The sequence below is a fragment of the Diceros bicornis genome, chromosome 1 (assembly GCF_020826845.1).
Source record: "Diceros bicornis minor isolate mBicDic1 chromosome 1, mDicBic1.mat.cur, whole genome shotgun sequence".
NCBI classification, from domain to species: domain Eukaryota; kingdom Metazoa; phylum Chordata; class Mammalia; order Perissodactyla; family Rhinocerotidae; genus Diceros; species Diceros bicornis.
Window position 1 is genome coordinate 1380304 of NC_080740.1, and position 21356 is coordinate 1401659.

The 21356-nt window shown below is 45.3% G+C and overlaps 1 protein-coding gene and 1 non-coding gene across 4 annotated transcripts in view; one reads left to right on the top strand and one right to left on the bottom strand.

Moving 5' to 3' along the window:
- Positions 1–21356, top strand: part of OCLN (occludin) — a 49207-nt gene that overhangs the window by 13836 nt on the left and 14015 nt on the right. For all 3 annotated transcript variants that reach the window (XM_058557657.1, XM_058557582.1, XM_058557513.1), the window contains exons 4-5: positions 2632–2793; positions 20974–21119. In XM_058557657.1, coding sequence (XP_058413640.1) covers positions 2632–2793; positions 20974–21119 — 308 coding nt within the window. The remainder of the gene's footprint in view (positions 1–2631; positions 2794–20973; positions 21120–21356) is intronic.
- On the bottom strand, positions 16185–16296 carry LOC131410519 (U6 spliceosomal RNA). The gene has a single exon (XR_009221275.1). It is a non-coding gene; the product is annotated as a U6 spliceosomal RNA (small nuclear RNA).

A 21356-nucleotide genomic window follows, 5' to 3' on the forward strand; every position in this document is an offset into this window, starting at 1 on the left:
GTGGCACCTCATTTTGGTTTGGATTTGCATTTCCTTGATAAGCTAAGATGTTGAGCATATTTTCTTCTGCTTATTGGCCATTAGTGTATCTTTGGAGAAATGGCTATTCAGAATCTTTGCCCTTTTCTTTGGTGAGGAAGATTGGCGCTAAGCTAACATCCATCACCAATCCTCTTTTTGCTGAGGAAGATCAGCCCTGAGCTAACATCTGTGCCCATCTTCCTCTATTTTGTATGTGGGACGCTGCCACAGCATGGCTTAATGAGCAGTGCGTAGGTCCATGCCCAAGATCTGAACCAGTGAACCCCAGGCGGCCAAAGTGGAGCATGAGAACTTAACTGCTATGCCACCGGGCTGGCCCCAGAATCTTTGCCCTGATTTTTTTGTTTTTTGTGAGGAAGATTAGCCCTGAGCTAACATCCATTGCCAATCCTCCTCTTTTTACTGAGGAAGATTGGCCCTGGGCTAACATCGATGCCCATCTTCCTCTACTTTATATGGGACGCCGCCACAGCATGGCTTGATAAGTGGTGCATAGGTCTGCGCTTGGGATCCGAGCCTGCAGACCCCAGGCTGCTGAAGCAGAGTGTGCGAACTTAACCGATACACCACTGGGCCAGCCCCTCTTTGCCTATTTTTTAATTAGACTATTTGTATTTTTTTATTGAGGTGTAGGAATTCTTTATATATCTAAATACAAGTCCCTTATAGATATATGATTTGCAAATATTTTCTCTCCATTTTGTCATTCTCTGTTCCCTTTCTTGATAGTGTTCTTTGTACAAAAGTTCTTAATTTTGATGAGGTCTAATTTTTCTTTTGTTGCTTATGCTTTTGGTGTCGTGTCTAAGAACACTTTGCCTAATTAAAGGTCACAAAGATTTACTCCTGTTTTCTTCTAAGAGTTTTAGAATTTTAGCTCTTACATTCAGGTCTGTGATCCATTTTGCATTAATTTTGGGCATGCTGTAAAGAAGGAGCCAACATTCTTTGCACATGGATATCCAGTTGTCTTGGTGTTATTTGTTGAAAGGACTATTTCTCCATTAAATTGTCTTCATGCCCTTGTCAAAAATGAATTGACCATAAAAGTGAGGCTTTATTTCTAGACTCTCAGGTTGATTCCATAATCCATACTTTTGTCCTCAGGCCAAGACCACACTGTCATGGTTACTATAGTTTTGTGGTAAGTTTTGAAATTGGGAAGTGGGAGTCTTCCAACTTTGTTCTTCTTTTTCAAGATTGTTTTGGCTAGATTCTGGGTCCTTTGCATTTATATATGAATTTTGGGATGAGCTTGTCAATTTCTGCAAAAAAGCCAGCTAGAATTTTGAAGGATTGCATTGAATTTGTAGATTAATTCGGGGAGTATTGTCATCTTTACACTAAGTCTTCTGATCCATGAACATGGGATGTCTTTCCATTTACTTAGGTCTTCTTTAATTTCTTTGAAAAGTGTTTTGTAATTTTAGGGTGTAAGTCAGGATTTTTAAAAGCCATCCAGGTGATTCAAATGTGCAGGTCGGGTTGAGAACCCTGCCTTCAGTGACATGAGTCATCCTAATTATATTAAGAAAATGTTTCTGGGTTACTAATCATTTTTTCCTTTGTTGTTTTTCTCCTTACACTGACTCAGGAATTCCCATTCTTTTACCTGAATGAGTTGCTCTTTTGGGGTTAGATCTTCTCTAGTAATGACCGTTGTTTTGAAAACTGAAATATTTTCCCTGCAGATGTAGGTTTCCAGAATGTTTGTGGTTGACATTCAGGTGTATGTGTGGTAAGCAGGGTGAGGGTTGGTACTCCTGTCTTACCACACCCCATCCCTCTTCACCCTCTTACTGCTTGAAACCTGTTTTCTTGGCAAAAGAATATCGCTGTTAGACAGCTGCAGAGAGCCTTGTGTGACCCATTAGCGGACGTCAGGGCAGAGGCCTGGTACCTGCCTCAACCCCACCTGGTACCCGGGACCAGCGTCCCACTCAACATCCCTCTCAGACATGGGAGGACCGCCAGGGGTAGGGCCCTTTCTAGTAAGTACACAAGAGACTCCAAAAACAGACACCTGCCTGACTAAATGAGCCATGAGTGCATTCTCTCTGGTTTATGGCTTGGTTAGATCATGTCTGCGTAATTTGTGGTAAGGCAGGTCCTCTCCGGGCCGAAATTTACATTCAGTAAAAAGACTTGCCAAGCAGGTGTTATGAACAAGATTATAAACATGAGTGGGTATTTAAAGCTACTTCTGTGAATAATGTTTTTCAGGCCCTATAGAAGTATGCCAACAATTGAGTCAGTTTACTGGTCATTCTCATATGGGTATAAAAATACAACCCCTTGGTGCTCAAGCTTTGGAATAGTTTTCTGTGATTCTGAAATGGGGGTGATGACGGTACCTGGCATTAATAAACACATTCTGAGGATTGAATCGAGGTGTGTGTGTGTGTTTTGCTAGCCTTAGCCTAATGGGGATGGGCTGGGGTTTATATTTCTAAAATGTAACCATTTGTATCAGCGTTATATCAGTTAAATCACAGGTATTTAGTAGGGCTTTGGGTATTTGTGGAGGGTGGATTGGGACAAAGTCAGCAATAAGGTCTAATTATGTCACTATCTTTAATCTCTTTTTAGGCCATTGCCATTGTACTGGGGTTCATGGTTATTGTGGCTTTTGCTTTAATGATTTTCTTTGCTGTGAAAACTCGAAGAAAGATGGACCGGTATGACAAATCGAACATTTTGTGGGACAAGGAGCGTGTATATGATGAGCAGCCCCCCAATGTTGAAGAGTGGGTAAGTGTTAAAGAAATCAGCAGACTTCCAATCGTTTAGTAAAGCCCAGGTTTCTGTCTCTAAACTTGAGTTTTAGTGCTTCGTGAAGCTTGTTTTTAGAGTTATTTTCTGTGTATGGTGCAAAAGTTCCGGCCTTGGGCTTTACCCAGAAGGTGGGATGAGTGGAAATTGGTTCACTACAAGTTAAAAAGAAGTGGATCTAGGCACAGAAAATAAGTGGCTTCTAAAGAAATCATGTGGAAAAGGAACTTGGCCTTTGAAAACAGAAACACCCCTCCCCCCTTATTTTCCTGTTTGTGGATTTGGAGGGAAGCCCGGCGCCCAGGGTGCTGGCCGGCTTGGGGCAGGATTGGCAGGGTGTGTTGGGGTGGTAGGTAGCAGGTGGGAGACCTTTCAACTTTTTACCTGGATAACAGCCTGGCAAATCACAGTGACTAATTCTGCACTTACATTTACCTGTGAACTACTTTCATTAAAGTAGTTAATGAAAGGTACTCTGCCTCATTAGGCAGAGAGATGAGAGCAGTTTCCTTGTTTGTGTGTACTGTTGATCCTAGCAGAAGGTGGCTTCCTCTATGATGCGATTTGCTGAAAACCCTGCAAGTCCTCTCTCCAAAATATCGTCCCACTCGTGTGACGATGCCTGGCCTGTCTGTAGAGATGTTGGGAGGGAGGCTGTTGCTCGGAACTCCTGTCGGGAGGCTGCCGGGAGCCGCGGCGGAAGCTGCTGTCATAGGTTTCTTTGAGCCGACTGATTTCGTGCCAGGAAGGTTAGTTGAGAATCCAAACACTGGTTGCTGGGAGGTTTGTTTGGCCAGTGGGAGTGGAGTGGAGTGGGCTGAGGGCAGTCCTGCTGGTCAGGTCGGAGTAAAGACATTGGTCACGTTGAAGGCTCCTTTAGCTTCAGAAATGCCTGATTTTTGAAGAAATCTGGACATGTCGATGGATTCTTTTTGTAGTTAGTTAAGGAGCGAAAACAGCAACAGTCTTGGGAGAATGGGAAGGTGGTGTGTGTGACACTGAGACGGCGGTTCCTGTCCTGCCCTCCCTTGAAGCCGGCTGGTTCTTTTCCTCCTCCTCCGGCGTGGGGGTGTTCGGGAGTGTTTTCTTTCAACCTTGAGCTCTGGGCGAGGCCAGCTGTAGGTGGACTAGGACAGCCTGTTGTGAACCGTGAAGTCAGTGTTTCGCTGAGAGTTTCTGGGTGTGTCCGTTTTCACTGGCTGTTGGGTTTGTTTACTTAAGGTTTCGAGAGCCTAAAGAAAGACTGACTCAGGAGAGGCCGGTGCCGTGGTATCCGAGTCCCCGTGAACCTTGGCCTCTCATCTGATTTTACTGCCGTGGGATTTACTCAGTTCTGGGTGCTCTTGATAATTTGACAGAAGATAGCCAAAATAGCTCATGGAGGTGCTGGTGGTGGTGATGAAGCTTCGAAGACTCCGCGTTTAAAAAGGAACGCCTCCTGTTGATCCTGCCTCCTGCCCGCTGAGTCCCTGGGAGTCTGATAGCCAGCCTGCAGGCTGTTTCACGTGTGCCTCATAGTTTCTCTGTAGTAATAAATGTTTCGTCATATGAAACTTAACTAAAGAGTCCTCTGTCGAATAGCAGACGTGTGATTTTGAGCAGGATGCTGTTTTATGCGACTCTCAATCACTTGCAAATTCCTTGTTTCTTTTTCCCTTCATTTCCCCAATGGAAACACCTAAGAAAGGCTGTTTGAGGTCAGCTGTTGGAGGTGGTTTTGGCCACTGGCGTTTTACTTTCCCTTCGGTTCGCCCCTCACCCGTGCAGCTTTGCTTTGCTGAGCTCAGCACCACGTTCTCCTTCCTCAGTTACGTCCACAGCCAGGTGCAGAGTGTCCTCGCGGTCTGCGCTTGGGCCTGTCCGGCCGCGGTCAGTCACTGCCCAGGTGGAGATGTGGACACGGCATCTGCAGGGCCTGGCAGTGGAGTGGATTCACGATTTTTCTTCCTTTTGGTCATTAGAAATTAATATCATAAAAATAATTTCCACTTAAAATAATAGAAGAGAGTCTAGAGTTAATTACTTGTGCTAAGTGAGGATTAAACTTGGAATTCTAATCGTGGAGAACCAAGACAAGGTACTCCTCACATAGCTAGTGATGGATAGTTTGGGGGGGAAGAAAAACTAAAGGAACAATTATTAGCAACTGAGCATTAGTGTACTCCTCCCTACGCATTAGGGTGGGTCTAGACATTCATTATCTTATTAAATTTTACTGCCTTTCATGGATTTTTAAAATCTTTAGGATCAGAACCCCCAGAGCAGAGCTGCCTCGAAAGCTGAGCCTTCAGGGTTTTAAGCAGGTTTCAGCCCTTCTATGTTATCGGTGAGAGAACATGCAGCCTTCTCATTTCCTGTCTCTGAACCCCCAGCACAATGCTTGCTCTGGCTTCCTAAGGATTTCTAGGGTTGTTTTTCCCCTCCCCTTTCTGGATATCTTGTACTTTGTAAAATAAACAGGCCGAGTTTGCACACTGTTGGGTGTTAACCTGGCCCTTTGTATTCAGTCACTCACTGAAGTTTGTACCAACATTGTTGTATTCTAAATGTTTAAAGGTTCTTGTAATTAAATTTGCAGACTTCTATTTTTTCTGTGTCCTCAAACCCCGTATCTAATTGGTACTTTTTCTGGATTAAAAAAATATATATATAATTCATTTACTTATCTGGTAACTGTAGAGAATTTTGAAAATACAGTGAAGTATAAAGAAAATCCTGCCCCCCCGAGTTACCATTTTGCTGTATTTTCTTTAATCCTTTTCCCTCCTCCTACTTCTTATTCTAAATCAGAAGAATGAGTATATTCCCTATCAGTGTAAAATTCTACTTTTTTTGAATTAACATTATATTTAAGGCCTGTTATCACATCATTAAATATTCCTCAGAAACATTTTTGGTACTGTTAAAAAATTTTGTTGACCTGTAATGTAGACCCACACACACACAGTGCATTAAGCGCACTAATTTAATTGTGTGGCTCGGTGAATTTTCACGTACGTGCCTGTGCAGCCATCACCCAGATCAAGATGAGAACATGCCCGAGTCCAAGGCTGCCCGGCCTCTCCTCGGCCAGCACCCCCAGAGGGCGGCAACTCCTTTCCCTCACGTCATCCAGTTTCGCCTGCTCTTAAACTTCTATAGATGGAACTCTGGACCATGTGCTTCTATGTCCACTCAACGTAGTGTCTTCGAGATTCCTTCATGTGGTTGCGTCTGTCAGTGTGCACCTGTTTTTATTTTTGTTATTTTTGGCAAGATAAAAGCTTTCCTAATTACCCCTTTTTATTTTATTTTATTTTATTTATTTTTTTGTGTGTGAGGAAGATCAGCCCTGAACTAACATCTGTGCTAATCCTCCTCTTTTTGCTGAGGAAGACCAGCTCTGAGCTAACATCTATTGCCAATCCTCTTCCTTTTTCCCCCGCAAAGCCCCAGTAGATAGCTGTATGTCATAGTTGCACATCCTTCTAGTTGCTGTATGTGGGACGCCGCCTCAGCATGGCCAGAGAAGTGGTGCGTCGGTGCACGCCCGGGATCCGAACCCGGGCCGCCAGTAGCCGAGCAGGCACACTTAACCGCTAAGCCATGGCGCTGGCCCCACCAATTAATAACTTTTAACGGACAGGTTTATATCCTTCTAGGCCTTTCCTGTTCTTATACAATGGTTGACTTCATACATCCTACGACTTGCTCCCTTGTTCACTCCAATTTAATTTTCCTGAAATTAAGTACTTCTTATTGGCGTAAAGTGGATGCCCCCTCCCCACCCCTGCACCCCCACCTCAGGCTCCACCCGTGTGCATGGTCACAGACGTGATTCAGCAGCAGAGTGGGTGTCAGAGGGAGACCAGAGCCCGACTGCCAGGTTGTAATCCAGCCGGGCTGTTGCTGTGTGAGGTGGGCGAGGGCTCTCACATCCATCTCTGCCTCCGCTTCCCCATCTCTGAAGCGTGCCTGCCTCCTAGGGTTGTTACCATGAGGTCATATTTGTAAAATGCTTAGAATAATGCCTGCACGTGATAAATAATGGGATGTTATTTTTAATAATTGGGTGCTTTTTTTAACCAAGAAAAGGGATCATAAGGTACATATTTATTTGCAGTTTGCCTTTTTAAAAAACTCGCCTTGTATTGTGAACATTTCTGAGTCTCACTCCACAGACATTTACCTCATTGCTTTTAGCAGCTGTTCGGTATTACACAGTATGGATATACCGTGGCTCGTTCCCCTACTGATCAGCATTTTCACGCTTCCAGTTTTTGCTGTTACAGATAACACTGCAGTGAACATTCCCACGTGTGTCTTTTTTTTTTTTTTAATTTTTTATTTATTTATTTTTTCCCCCAAAGCCCCAGTAGATAGTTGTATGTCATAGCTGCATATCCTTCTAGTTGCTGTGTGTGGGACGCGGCCTCAGCATGGACGGAGAAGCGGTGGGTCAGTGCGTGCCCGGGATTGGAACCCCGGGCCGCCAGCAACGGAGCGCGCGCACTCAACCGCTAAGCCACAGGGCCGGCCCCCGACACGTGTCTTAATGCACTCTTGGTAGTATTTGTATAAAATAGATTTCTGGAGGTGGTCATCGAGTGCGCACATTTTAAATTTTGTTAGGTACGGATTGCCTTGTTTTTGAAGGCTCTTGGGTTCCACTGACAGTACGAGAAGGCTCGTTTCCCAATGTCTTCTCCTGCTCTGGGCATTGTCAGTCTTTAATTTTTGTCAATCTGATAAGTGAAAATGACTTTCATTTTAACTTAAAAAATATTGTGATTAAGCATGTCTGCATATGCTATTTACATTCTTAAATCACTTGACTTTATAGCATGGCTGAGTTTTCTTCTGGATTGTTCACTCGTTGTAGAGTTTCCATATTGCGCATGGTAACATTTTGTGTTACATGTTGTGGATATTTCTTCCCAGATTGTTGTTGGTCTTCTACTTTGTGTCATGTTTTCATTTTTTAGGTACTTACATGTTTCCATCTGTTTCTTTATGGCTTCTCTATTGCTTTGTGTTGTTCCTAGAAAGTCTTACACACCCTCCTTCAAGGTTTAAATAACAGTCTTCTATAGTTTCTTCTGTATTTTAAAGTTTTATTTTATTTTTTACTCTGTGTGGACTAAATGTGTACAGAGGGTTGAGTTAAATATATGTCAGTTCATGATGCTTTTTCTTATCGTTGATGGTGTAGAGTTCCTCTCTTATGTTTCTTGATTTTATAATTTTTTCAATTTAGACCTTTAGACTCCTAGGAACTTTTTAAAACAGCTTTAGTGAGCTATAATTTGTATATCATAAAATTCACTCATTATAAGTATATGACTAACTGATTTTTAGTATAAACTTTTAGCATTGTGTAGCCATCACCTCAATCCAGTTTTTTAAATAAGCTTTTTATTTTAGGATAGGTGTAGATTTACAGAAAAGTTGTAAAGATGGTGCAAAGAGTTCCCATATGCCCTACACCCAGTTTTCCCTGTAGTTAACATCTGACTTTAGTATGGTGCGTTTGTCACATGAACCAATATTGGTACATAATTACTAAAGTCCGTACTTCGTTCAGACCAGGAAACTTATTTTTCTGTTACAGTATGAGATGAGATCTAACTTAATTTTGTTCTCCAATGGCCAACCAGTCATCCTGAGGTTTTATCTTCTTAAATTTTACATTTTTGGTGAAAGTCGTCTTTTGGTTATTCTTCCGTGAACCCATTCTGAGAATAATTATGTAAAAAGTTAGTAAGTCATTTTCTTATGATAAGCATATGGTAGTTTCTTTGAAAATGCAGAAAATGGATGTTGACGTTAACTTTGCTGTTATGTTAACGGAAAGCTTCTTGTATTCACATGCCTAGGGTCACGCTGCGGGTGACAGAGTCAGGACAACAACCACAGGTGGGCGTGCCCATGCCAACATCCTCTTAGGGAAAACTTGCACGGTTACTTTTTCTCTTGTATTTTTTGATTGCACTTCAGGTGCACTGAAATAGATTAATCTCCATTCTTGGTCCATTCACAGCCTGCTTGTTGTATTTATTTGTTCGTTTCGCAGTGAACACCCACCATCCCACGCACGAATTACAGTACTGAGTCTGTCTCCTTACTCTTTTCTCACCCTCCCAGCCCCCCGCTTCCACCTGCCCCGGGGTGAGCTGTCTCAAGGGCCTTCCCACTTCAGTTAGAAAGACCAGGCTCCTTCCCTTTGCCACCTCTTGATTGTGTGACTGACGTGCTTCTCGGTGCTGGGCATCAACTAAGGGTTCCCTTGGGATCAGAGCGGGGACCCTCAGATGTTCTCATCTGAGCGGACCTCCTCCCCGCTGCTCTGAGTCACGTTTCTACACTCAGGCTGAAAACCAGGCACTGCCGGTGTGTGCGTTGCTGTGGGCGGGAGACCCTCCCCTTGTGGGTTCAGTGTAGAGAAGTAGCCTGAGGGATTGGCCGTCCCCTTCCTTTCGCTCTCCATGTCCAGTGGCAGCTCTATGTTGGGGAGGTGGAGTATAGGGTGGATTCCAGCATCTCTGCCTGTGTTATGACTCTAGACTGATCAGTCCTGTTACTTTTAACCATACGTATGTCAGGGAAGTCTGGTTTGGAGACTGCTGGTGGGGGGCAACAGCGCTGGGCCCTGGAGCTCTGGGTTCGAGTCCTGATCCCGCTCTCTTTGGCAGACAGATGAACCTCTGAACCTCAGTCTCCTTATCTATAAAATGGGGCTGTATTATTTTGTCTGGGGACAGTGGAAGGAAAGCAGCTGACTACACAGAAAAGAAGGAACTTAGATGTTGCGTGAATTAGCGTTCTCCTGGTTACGGTTGACAGAAACAGAACTTAGCACAGGTGAAAAGAGGAATCTGTTTGCAAGATTTGGGGTGGTAACTCATGAAACCCTAGACAGAGTTGACACAACTTAGTCCCAGAGGGCAGGGGGAGGCGTGTATCACGAACAAGTGAAATCGGGACTTCCGGGCCCGCGACTTGCTTTCCCTTCTTGACCTCTCTCTGCCACGGTCGGCTTCCCTTTCTCTCCCAGAAGACAGGCAGAAGGCTGAGTTTCTCGTATTAGTGCTTCATCTAAGAGTGGCCTGGGGAGGGCCTGAGTCAGCTTGGGTCAGGTGACCCAGGGGGAGGTTCCTCCTCACATAATATGGCACACGGCAGTTCCCGCAGGCAGTGTGGCATGGGGAGAGGGTGCCCTGCAGACAGTGTGGACCACGTGAATTAACTGTAATTGCCCCCTTGAGTTTGATGTCTGTGGTCATCTGACCAAGTTTAAACTTAGAGTGCAATTTGAATAGCTTAGGATGAGTTTCTTTTTTTCTCTAATTTTTAATTTTTTTATTTTATTGATGTCATAATAGTTTATAACACTGTGAAATTTCAGTTGTACATTATTATTTGTCAGTCACCATATACATGCGCCCCTTCCCCCAGTCCCCTTCCCCTCTGGTAAGCACTAATCGGTTATCTTTGTCCATGTGTAAGTTTATCTTCCACATATGAGTGAAATCATGTGGTGTTTGTCTTTCTCTGTCTGGCTTATCTCACTTAACATAATACCCTCAAGTTCCATCCATGTTGTTGCAAATGGGACAATTTTGTCTTTTTTATGGCTGAGTAGTATTCCATTGTATAAATATATACCACATTTTCTTTATCCATTCATCTGTTGATGGGCACTTGGGTTGCTTCTGCATCTTGGCTATTGTGAATAATGCTGCAGTGAACATAGGGGTGCATAAGTCTCTGAATTGTTGATTTCAAGTTCTTTGGATAAATACCCAGTAGTGGGATAGCTGGGTCGTATGGTATTTCAGTTTTTAATAAGATGAGTTCTTGAGCATCTTCCAATGTGCTGTCTCCTGCAGTGCCCCTCAGTCCTCTGCTGGCTCCTCCCATGGAGGCTCATGCTCCCTGGATCTCTTTCTGCCCCTCCGTGAGCAGGACCTTTTACAAGGCAGGGGACCATGGTCAGAGGAGCTGTGTCCTGCCGGCACACTGAGGATGCTGGTGGAGGGACCACTCAGGCGCGGGTGCCAGAGCTGGGTTGGGAGGGACCAGCGCCCATTAGTCCGTGAAGATGAGTACTTCATGTTAATCTTTGGGTTCATGTCTCCCTTCCCCCACCTGTATTTTGAGAAAGTCATAAATAAAAATATCAAGACATAAGTATTCATTCTCTCTAGAGTAAATACTTATAAGCGGGACTTGGCTTTGGAAAAGCCCACGCCTACAGTAAATACGAAGAGTTGATTGTGCAGCCTGTGAGCTCGAGGTGAGTTTTGTTGATTGCTGCAGTATTCTGGTGCAGCAGTGACTGGAAGCTAAGGACCTCCGTCTCAGGAAGTCCTGCGAATAAATTTTGATTTGGCTTTGGTCCAGTACAAGAAAGCAGGGTCTGTGAGGAGTATGGGACCTCAGGGGAGGCCCTCCAGTCACCTCGGTGAACTGACGTGGACGCGGAAAGTCAGCCAGTGGACACGCTCACGACGTGGCGGCTCAGCGGTGACGTGGCGAGTCGGGACGGGAGTCGGGCTTTGCTTGCTCAGGGCTCTTTTCGCTGCAGCACATCAGGCTGACTTGGGGTTGGGCTTCACGGCTTGATAATTTTGGCAGCAAAGCTAAAAACATCACAGTAAAAGGAAGGCAGGAACCACCATTTCCCAAGAGCCCTTGGAGGCTGCCACGTTATACCTTATCGTCATCCCAACCGTGCTCCCTCCCGTGCGGTGCCTGAAGGAGGACCTGAGGTTGCAGAGGGCGCAGACCTGACATACCAGACAGCAAGACGAGTATTATATTTGTCTTAATAACTTGGGGTTTTTCCTCTGAGACCCTCTGAGCCTCAGTTTTCTTTGCCAGTAAAATTGGGGAAATTAACAGACTGAAATGAGATTATGAATGGGTAAAAGCGCCTGCCCCCCCTACAAATCAGCAGCCAGTTCTTAATGGATATTTTCTGCCAATCCCCTAATTTGCACCTTTTCTTGTCGTGCTACATGATTTGTATCAGAACCTGGAAGAGTTTCAGTTTGGAGAGAACATGCCATAAACTCATTTCCCCATTGTTACCAAGGAGTAAATGAAATTTGTTAAACAGGATCCTGTTTTTAAGTAGGAAATACTGACATCTAAGAGCTAAGTACATCTGGGAAGTTTTGTCTCCAGAAGTTTCTCAGGCTTTGACGTTTGGATGCAGCATTCCTGTGGCATCATTCCCAGCGCTGACCTGTCAAGGCAGGAGCTAGAGAAGATGAGCTAGCTGGGTGTGGAGAAGGGGCAGAGTCCCTGACTGTGCAGCCCAGGACCCTGTCCTGTGTAGCCTTTGGTTTCCTTGGACTCCGATGGAGATGCTTGCTTTGCCCCAAGGTGGTTTTGTCTGTTCCTTTAATAGGTTCCTCATGTGTAAATGGGGAAAATAAAGGGTCCATCTACAGAAATGCCGATGCTGTAATGATTGAAGGGCTTAGGTCAGGACCAGCACGTAATTTATTAACGCCCAGTATGTTTTAGCTAGAGCAGTAGTTGTTACTATTTGCAATGATGAGCTTGAATACAAGAACCCAGAATATAAATACATTTAATGCTGGTGCAGTTTGACTTGATCTTCCTCTTACTTGTCACTTACTCCAGGATACGGTAAGCACAGGTGTTTTTCTGAAGGGTGTAGGCGGGCTCTGCGTGTTATCTCCCCACACACAGGAGCAGGAGACAGGGATGTGCGTGTCGTCTCCCTGCACACAGGAGCGGGAGACAGGGATGTGTGTGTCGTCTCCCTGCACGCAGGAGCCGGAGTCAGGGATGTGCGTGTCATCTCCCTGCACGCAGGAGCCGGAGTCAGGGATGTGTGGGCAGGTAGCTGGCACAGGGCAGTGGTGGCAGCTAGCATTAGACAGCTGAAGAAACTTGAATAGCTTTTTATTTTCAACCAGTACAAGAAGTCTTGAACGTAAAAGCAGTCCTGTGGGCCACCTACTATTGGTACACTCGGCTCTTACCCTGGGAAAGATTTCGCTGTTATCTGTGGCCTCAGGTGACACAAAATGGAACAAAAGTGGAAGTGCCCTATCCATCTGCTGACTTTAGAGCCCACCAGCGTGGAGGTCAGAAGGGGCGTCTGTCCCAGCCCCACTGTGCATGAAGCGGAGTGCGTGGACAGGCCAGGGCATCCTGGAGAGCCGGTTCAGCGAGTTGCAGTGGAAGGTGAGGAGGGAGGTGGAATGTGCTCCAGCTGGCGGGTGTTTGCGGGACTCCTAGATTGCCAGCACTAAACAGAGTTGATCCTAAGGTAACTATAGGCGTGATGGTCTAAGTGGGCAGTTGTCTATGACACAGGAAAGCGGTGTCCTCCAGTGGTTCTCAGACCTTAGCAAGTTTCAGAATCCTTGAAGGGATGGTTAATAGCTTGCTGGGCCCCGCCCTGAGTTTCTCATTTGGTGAATATGGAATGGGACCTGAATATGTGCATTTCTAATGAGTTCCTGGGTGGTGTTGACAATGCTGGTCTGGGGTCTACACGTGGAAAGCCACCGTTCTGTAGAGCCAGGCTGCACAGGAACAGTGCGAGCCTAGCGGGCGTTGGGGTTAAGGTGTGCATAAAAGCCTTAGAAAAGGGCAGCGTTGCGCAGAGTGTGCAGTAAACTGAGGGGTCTGGAACCCCAGGTGGTGCCCGATGGCTGTGGGACGGAGGGTTCTGTGCCTTGTGGCTCACCCATTGGGGGTGCTGGCCTGAGGCACAGGAGGGTTCCACGCTGTCTGCACCAGGGTTTCTGCTTCTAGAGCCAGGGGCCGTGACTGAGATCACGCAGGGAGTGTGGGGCTGCTCCACACACACACCCTCAAAGCTGGAACAGCCGTGGACTCGGGGAGTTCACCTTTGCTGGTGTGTGTCGGTATTCCCTCTGTGTAGAGGACGTTGTGTCTGGGAAACCCTCAGTGCTTCCAGGCCGCATCATCAGACCTCCTCACACCTGGTCCACGGTCTCTTCACTGGGGGCGTTGCCACTTCTGGGAGCGTCTGCCTTCAAGCCACCAAAGGCGGAGAAAAGTCTAAGGGGACTTTCCAGAGGCAGTTTTGAGGCTCTTGCTGGGGGAGCATCTGTGGGTGTAAAATGTCAGAAAACAGGAAAAACAAGTTGGACCACTGCCGGTTCTGAGGACCTGTAGTGCTGGGGCACCTGGCGGAGACAAAGGCGCTCCTCCCTCTGATGGCTGGTGTCTTCCTCCACCCTCCAGACCAAGCAGGAAAAGCCCTGGTTTCCCTGGCGGGGGGCAGGTCCTACACCCTGACCTAGACAAAGGCACCTGGGGACTGAAGCTCATAGTCACAGTAATTTTATGTCAAAAGCTGCTGTAATGGGCTAGTAAAACCCCTCAGGATGGATTCAGTCCTGTCGTTAGGGTGTGGTGAGGAGTTAGGCAGTGAGAATTTTGCCCCTTCTTGCAGGGAATGGTGGGCACCTGGAGCCATATTCAAATTACGGAGGTGGTGGTTTGTTGTGCCAGAAAGAGCTGGGCTTTGGAGTCAGGTGGACCAGGGTTCAGATCCCCCTCTGCCATGTCACCTTCTGTGTGACCTTGAGCAATTTAATTTAACCTTAGGTGCTCAGTTTCCTCATATGAAAACAGAGATAATCTACTTCACTGGGCCGAGGTGAGGAACAGACAAGGTGGGGTTTTGCCTGGCACGTGCCAGAAACTCAGGCGAACTCCCTTCCTTCTTGGAGGAGGATGACTTTCGGTCCAGTTGCTGCCCCAGGGGACGCAGGTCTCTCCTGACCCTCTTTCCTGTGTTGTGTGAACTAGGGAGGGAGCGGGACGAGGAGGAGAATGGGGAGTGGCAGTCAGGGGCCTTTTTGCTTGTACTAATTCCAAATGACGGATGAAACGGATTTGTGTGGAGGGAAGTGTCCTCCCCAGAGTGTACTTTGGGGGAGAGAAGATTTTCTTTCAAAGTGACCTACATGGTTCTTGACCTTTTCGTTCCATCTCTGACCTCAGGAGCCAGGGTGGGGAGGCTGCTCATATGCCAGTGGCACTCGCACACACGATTGTGTGGGTCCCCTTGGTCCCACGTGAGGAAGGCGCGCAAGGTTTGGAGGAGAGCTGCTCTTTGCTTTCTTTCCTTTTTGGCCCCACAGGAATTGACATGTTTTCATGGATTCTACAAGGAGTGTTGGATGTTATTGGTTAGAAAGATTTTTCTGACAAGTGACGTAACCAGAACATTTCTGAGTATAATTAAATTTTGAATAAAAAGCTGTCCTCATCGTAATAACCTCTTGTGAAGATCTTTTGAAATTATTTGCTTTGGATTTATCTCATTTTGACATTTCAGAAACATGCCAGTTCTTTCTCAACTGGACTGTGAATCTTAGGAACATTTTCCTGTGTCTCACCCTCACCCTGAGCCAGTTACTCATATTCCTTAAACGTGGTCTGAGTGTTCGTCCTTCTTGAATGTAGTCTCAGGAGTGAGTCCGAGTCATTCTTCGCTTTGGCTAAGTGTAGTTTTTTCTCCTCAGCGTGTCTCTTGTCTTTCCTTTAATAAAGTCTGCGTGTGGGGTGGGGGTGCACTAGGACCAGGCAGTCCTCAAGCAGAGCCCAGTTGAGAGAGGGCAGGCGGACCCTGGAGCATGGATTTCTGCTGCCCACAGCGTCTCCCGTCACGGGGTCCCCTCCGCACGGAAGGCCCTGGGGGAGCCCTGGTCAGCTACCAGGCCCGAGGCTCCCCTGCTTCAGAGCGGAAGTTCCAGTTGTGGGCATGACTGACTTGTAGTCTTCCCTTTCTCCTCTGTACTTAGTAGACGACAAATCTTCCTGAATTTGCGTTTTTCACTCTTTCTGCCCCTGATTTCTTAGAGCTGTTCTCAAGTTACTTGAGAAAAATTGCTATTTGCTGTTTAGAATTAAGCCTAGTTTTTCTCAGGTTCTAAATCTTTTAAAATTTACTATAGTTACTAAAATGGTGGTTTTTTTTTTTTTTTTTTTTTTAAACTTGAGCTACCTCATCGAGTTTTGTGGGCTGGCTGGGGATCCTGTCAGTAACAACAGTGGAGCGAAAGCCCTTTCTCATCCCAGGAGGCGCAGGAGGGCTCCTTGCGTTGATGACTAACTCTGGTCCCTCCCCGTAGGCCTCCCCCATCCTTCCACCTCCTTTGAAAGCAGCAGGTCTGTACTCACTTTGCACTGGTGCTGTGAGAAAAAGTAATACTTTAGCTTCTTTCAGGAAAAGTGAAGCATAGAAAGGAAAGACATGACCTTACTCCTTGTTTTACAAATGTTTTCACTTCTGCCTCTAGACTCCTAGGCTCCTTTTAAGGACAAAGGCTGCTCTTATTCTTCTTTGAGTCTGGATGGGGATCTTTTCTTTAAATATGGAACGAGTCACATTTGCATGTCATCCTTGCCCAGGAGCCATGCTAATGATTAATCTTCTCTGTATTGTTCCAAGTTTAGTGCATGTTCTGCCAAAGCAAGCACTGCCTTGGAAGTTGCATATGCATAAAAAACCTTTAAGTCATGAGAGACCCGTGCTGGGGGGAGAAGTGAGTGGTCAGCCCAGTCCAGTTCTGCCAACCCTGAGAGCTGAAGGTCAGATCCGCTCCTTTGGTAAGGTGTTATATATCTATATACCTGACACAGTGCACAAGTGGAACAGTGATAAATGAGGTCACCTTGATGCAGCACGCCCTGGGCTCCTGGTTTGTGCCAGGTACAGTGCTGGGCTTTGGGGACCCGAAGAGGAAGTGAGGAGACCGCCCAGGCGGAGGCTTTCCCGTGAGCCCTATGCTTATATCCTGCATTACCACTCACAGGCGTAGGTCCTGGGCAAAATTGTCCAGCTCCCTTGAGCCGTAGCTTCCTCATTTCTGAAAAGGGCATCACAGTATTGACCTGTGCGGTTCTGCCTGCTGGGTGGTCTGTCAGGTCAGCGTTTGGCACACTGACGGCAGGCAGACAGTCCACTGCCCACAGACAGGAGGCATGGGAGCAGCCAATTGCCGTGCGTGCTGCTCCACTGGGAGGTCTGTGTGCACAGGTGCTGGGGACGTAGGCGGGCAGGAGGGGCCTCCAGCAGCTGGTGGCACTACCACGTGTTGGTACTGAGCCAAGACTCAAAGCCTGATTAAGGATTAGCTGGCAACGAAAGAGAGCAGGACATTCCATTCCAGCAGTAAGGAGTCTCCACAAGGACGCCCAGGCACCTGTTTAGTGTTTCGGTTCCCAGTTTGCCAGAGTCAGTAGGAACGAACGTCTGCTAAAGGTGTCAAGGGGAACAAGTCTGGAGAAGTGGTAAGTGGGGTTTTAAGAAAAGAAAGTCTTTTTAAACTCAGATGCAGTCTCCTGAATAAGAATAGGGCTTTGAACGCAGAGAAGGCATTTGACAAGGTCCAACATCCATTTCTGATAAAAACTCTCAACAAAATGGGTATAGAAGGAAGGTACCTCAACATAATAAAGGCCATATGACAAATCCACAGCCAACATCAATATGCAACAGGGAAAAACTGAAAGCCATCCTTCTGAGAACAGGAACAAGACAAGGGTGCCCCCTCTCACCACTCTTATTCAGCATAGTACTGGAGGTTCTGGCTAGAGCAATTAGGCAAGAAAAAGGAATAAAAAGAATCCAAATAGGCAGTGAAGAAGTGAAACTCTCGCTGTTTGCAGACATGATCTGATATATAGAAAACCCTAAAGAATCCATTGGAAAACTATTAAATAATCAACAACTACAGCAAAATTGCAGGGTACAAAATCAACTTACAGAAATCAGTTGCATTTCTGTATACCAACAACGAACTAACAGAGAACTCAAGAAGACAATCCCATTTACAATTGCAACAAAAAGAATAAAATATCTAGGAATACATTTAACCGAGGAAGTGAAAGACCTATACAATGAAAACTTTAAGACATTATTGAGTGAAATCAGTGATGACATAAAGAAATGGAAAAATATTCCATGCACTTGGATTGAAGAATAAACATAGTTAGAATAGCCATACTACCTAAAGCAATCTACAGAGTCAGTGCAATCCCAATCAGAATCCCAAGGACATTCTTCACGAAATAGAACAAAGAATCCTAAAATTCATATGGGGGCAACAGAAGACCCCGAATAGCTAAAGCAATCCTGAGAAAAAGAACAAAGCTGGAGGCATCACAATCCCTGACTTCAAGACGTACTACCAAGTGATAGTAATTAAAACAGCATGGTACTGGTACAAAAACAGACACACAGATCAATGGAACAGAATTGAAAGTCCAGAAATAAAACCTCACATCTATGGGCAGCTAATCTTTGACATAGGAGCTAAGAATATACAATGGAGAAAGGAAAGTCTCTTCAATAAATGGTGCTGGGAAAACTGGACAGCCATGTGCAAAAGAACGAAAGTAGACCACCTGCTTTCACCATTCACAAAAATTAACTCAAAATGGATCAAAGACCTGAAGGTGAGACCTGAAACTATAAAACTCCTGGAGGAAAATATAGGCAGTACACTATTTGTCATTGGCCATAAAGGGATCTTCTCAAATTCCATGTCTACTCAGACAAGGGAAACAAAAGAAAAAATAAAGTGGGGGTCATCAGTACAAGGCAAATGAAACCAGGATCAAAATGAACAGGCAACCCACCAGCTGGGAAAAAATATTTACGAACCATATATCTGACAAGGGATTAATCTCCATAATATATAGAGAACTCACACAACTGAACAACAAAAAAACAAAAAACTGGATCAAAAAATGGGCAGAAGAAATGAACAGACACTTCCCCAAAGAAGATATACAGATGGCCAATAGGCACATGAAAAGATGTTCAACATCACTAATCATCAGGGAAATGCAAATCAAAACCACACTAAGATATCATCTTACACCTGATAGAATGGCTATAATCACCAAAACAAAAAACAACAAATGTTGGAGAGGCTGTGGAGAAATGGGAACCCTAATCCACTGCTGGTAGGAATGCAAGTTGGCACAGTCTCTATGGAAAACAGTATGGAAATTCCTCAAAAAATTAAAAACAGAAATACCTTATGATCCAGGTGTCCCACTACTGGGTATCTACCCAACGAACCTGAAATCAACAATCCAAAGAGGCTTATGCACCCCTATGTTCGTTGCAGCATTATTCACTATAGCCAAGACATAGAAGCAACCCAAGTGTCCCTCAACTGATGATTGGATAAAGAAGATGTGGGATATATATACCACGGAATACTACTCAGCCATAAAAAAAGACAGAATTGTCCCATTTGCAACAATGTGGATGGACCTGGAGGTATTAGGTTAAGCGAAATAAGCCAGAAAGAGAAAGACAAGCAGTGCATGATTTCACTCATATGTGGAAGATAAACCAACACACGGACAGATAGAACTGTTTGGTGGTTACCAGGGCTAGTGGGGTGGGTGGTGGGCACAAGGGGTCGAGGAATGCATTTATATGATGATTGACAAACAATAGTGTACAACAAAAATTTCACAATAAAAAAAAAGAAAGAATAGGGCTTTGCTTGGCATTTGCCTGTGAAGCTTGGCGATGGTGTGAGTCCTAAGGAATTCAGTGGGAGTGCAGGATGGCCCCACCCACCCCCCATGGGGAACCTCAGCTTCTCCCTGCTTTTCCCAGTTGCTGCCAAATTCCACTTTCAGCAGGAAGCGATTCCATCCCTTTCTGACTCAGGGGAATACGAAACAATCAAGAAGGCCTCTATGTACTTCGAGGGCGGGTACGTAAATACCTTCTGGAATGTGGTACTGTGGTGGTAGGAAGGGAGCAGGCATGTTTAATGCTTAACGGAAAACAAGATGCAAAGTGTGTGTGTTGCAGGGAAATGCAGTGTCGATGCTGCACCTAACTGCAAGGATTTATAATAGCAGAGTAACCCAATTAGAAGTCTGTGTCACCTTCAATACTTGTAAAAATTCTTTGTTTAGATCCAATGGCTTTAATTCCAGAATCCAGCATCTCCTGAGTCTCCTGTGTTCATAAAGGCACTGAGCTAAACGTGACCCTGGTCATCCCACTTAGCTGTCAGAACAAGTTGATGAAGTTGGTACTTTCCCCACTTCTTGAAGATGAGAGACTGGGGCGTTCTGGAACTGGTTGTTGGCCGAGCTGGAGAGAGCCCAGGTGATCAGAAGCAGGCCCACCCTCCATATTGTTGAAAAGTCGCTCTTTTTCACAGAAATAATTTGTAGAGTTATTGTTAATTTTTTCCCACACCTTATTTCTATTCCTTTACTTTGAAACAACTCCATGTTGTATCTGACTTTAGCAGTTATTTTTTATCAATTGCGGAGTAATATGTAATAATGTAGAGAATTTTAGGAGAAATTTTAAGAGTGTTGGATCTACTACATGAAATAAAACAGAGCGTGGGGAATCTGGCTGCTGCTTCTATTTACATTTTTCCTCCCAAAGGTTCTATGGGAAACCTTTTGTGTTAACAAGGCATAATTTCTAAGGCCTGTTATTTCCTAGGACAGATTCACTTCTGCATCAGGATGGAATGAGAAGGAAAGTAGAGACCTCAACGATGTTGTGACTGTTGTGTCGGCTGTTGACAGTAGAGCCATTAGAAAAACACATCTCTCATTAAAGAACTACAGCAGAAATCAGTCTGAGTTTCGTAATTTCTTCTGTGGTTTTAACAGTCCATATGTAGGGTGAATGGAATAAGAAGATCCAGTGTCCTTTGTCCTCGATTAGTGGTTTTCCAAGTGTGGTGCCCAGGCAGCAGTGTGAGCATTGCCTTAGAACTTGTTAGAAACCCAAGTTCTCGCCCTGACGCAGACCCAGCCCAGATAAAGCGAGATGAGTCTTCCTAATGGGAGTGGAGCAGTTACCATGGTTCATTACTCCACCCAGTCACATCAGGGTGAGAACCAGGTAATGGGGATTTTTTTCTTCCTTGTAACTCAGTCTGGATTTGTTAAACTGACAGTAGCATTGGTTTTGTGTTTGTAAAAGTATTGATTGACTGTTAACACTGATAGTAACAGGACAGTCATTACAGGTTAATAATAGTTAATGAGCCCAATAAATATTAGATAATTTTCATATGGTATGTTTCTTCTATTTTGTCTCCCTTTAAATTAGAGGCTAAATGCTAACCGTGTCTCTTGGGGCTGTTTCTTTAGGTTAAGAACGTTTCTGCAGGCTCGCAGGACATGCCTCCTCCCCCTTCTGACTACATGGAGCAAGTAGACAGCCCCACGGCCTACTCCTCCAATGGGAAAGTCAACGACAAGCGCCTGTACCCAGAGTCTTCCTACAAATCAACCCCGTAAGTGGCACCTTCCTCTTCTGATAGGATGAGGCTGACGTATGAATATTTGCACGTGTTTATACTTCAGTTACTGTTTTGTACTGTTACCAAACCGGGTCCGTTTCTGCCCACTGCCCAGAAAGCCAAACACTGAGACGACGAGATTGCAGAGAGAGAGGGTTTAATCACAAGGCAGCCAAGTGTGGAAATGGGAGAATGAATCTCAAATCCGCTTCCCCGAAAACAGGGACTCAG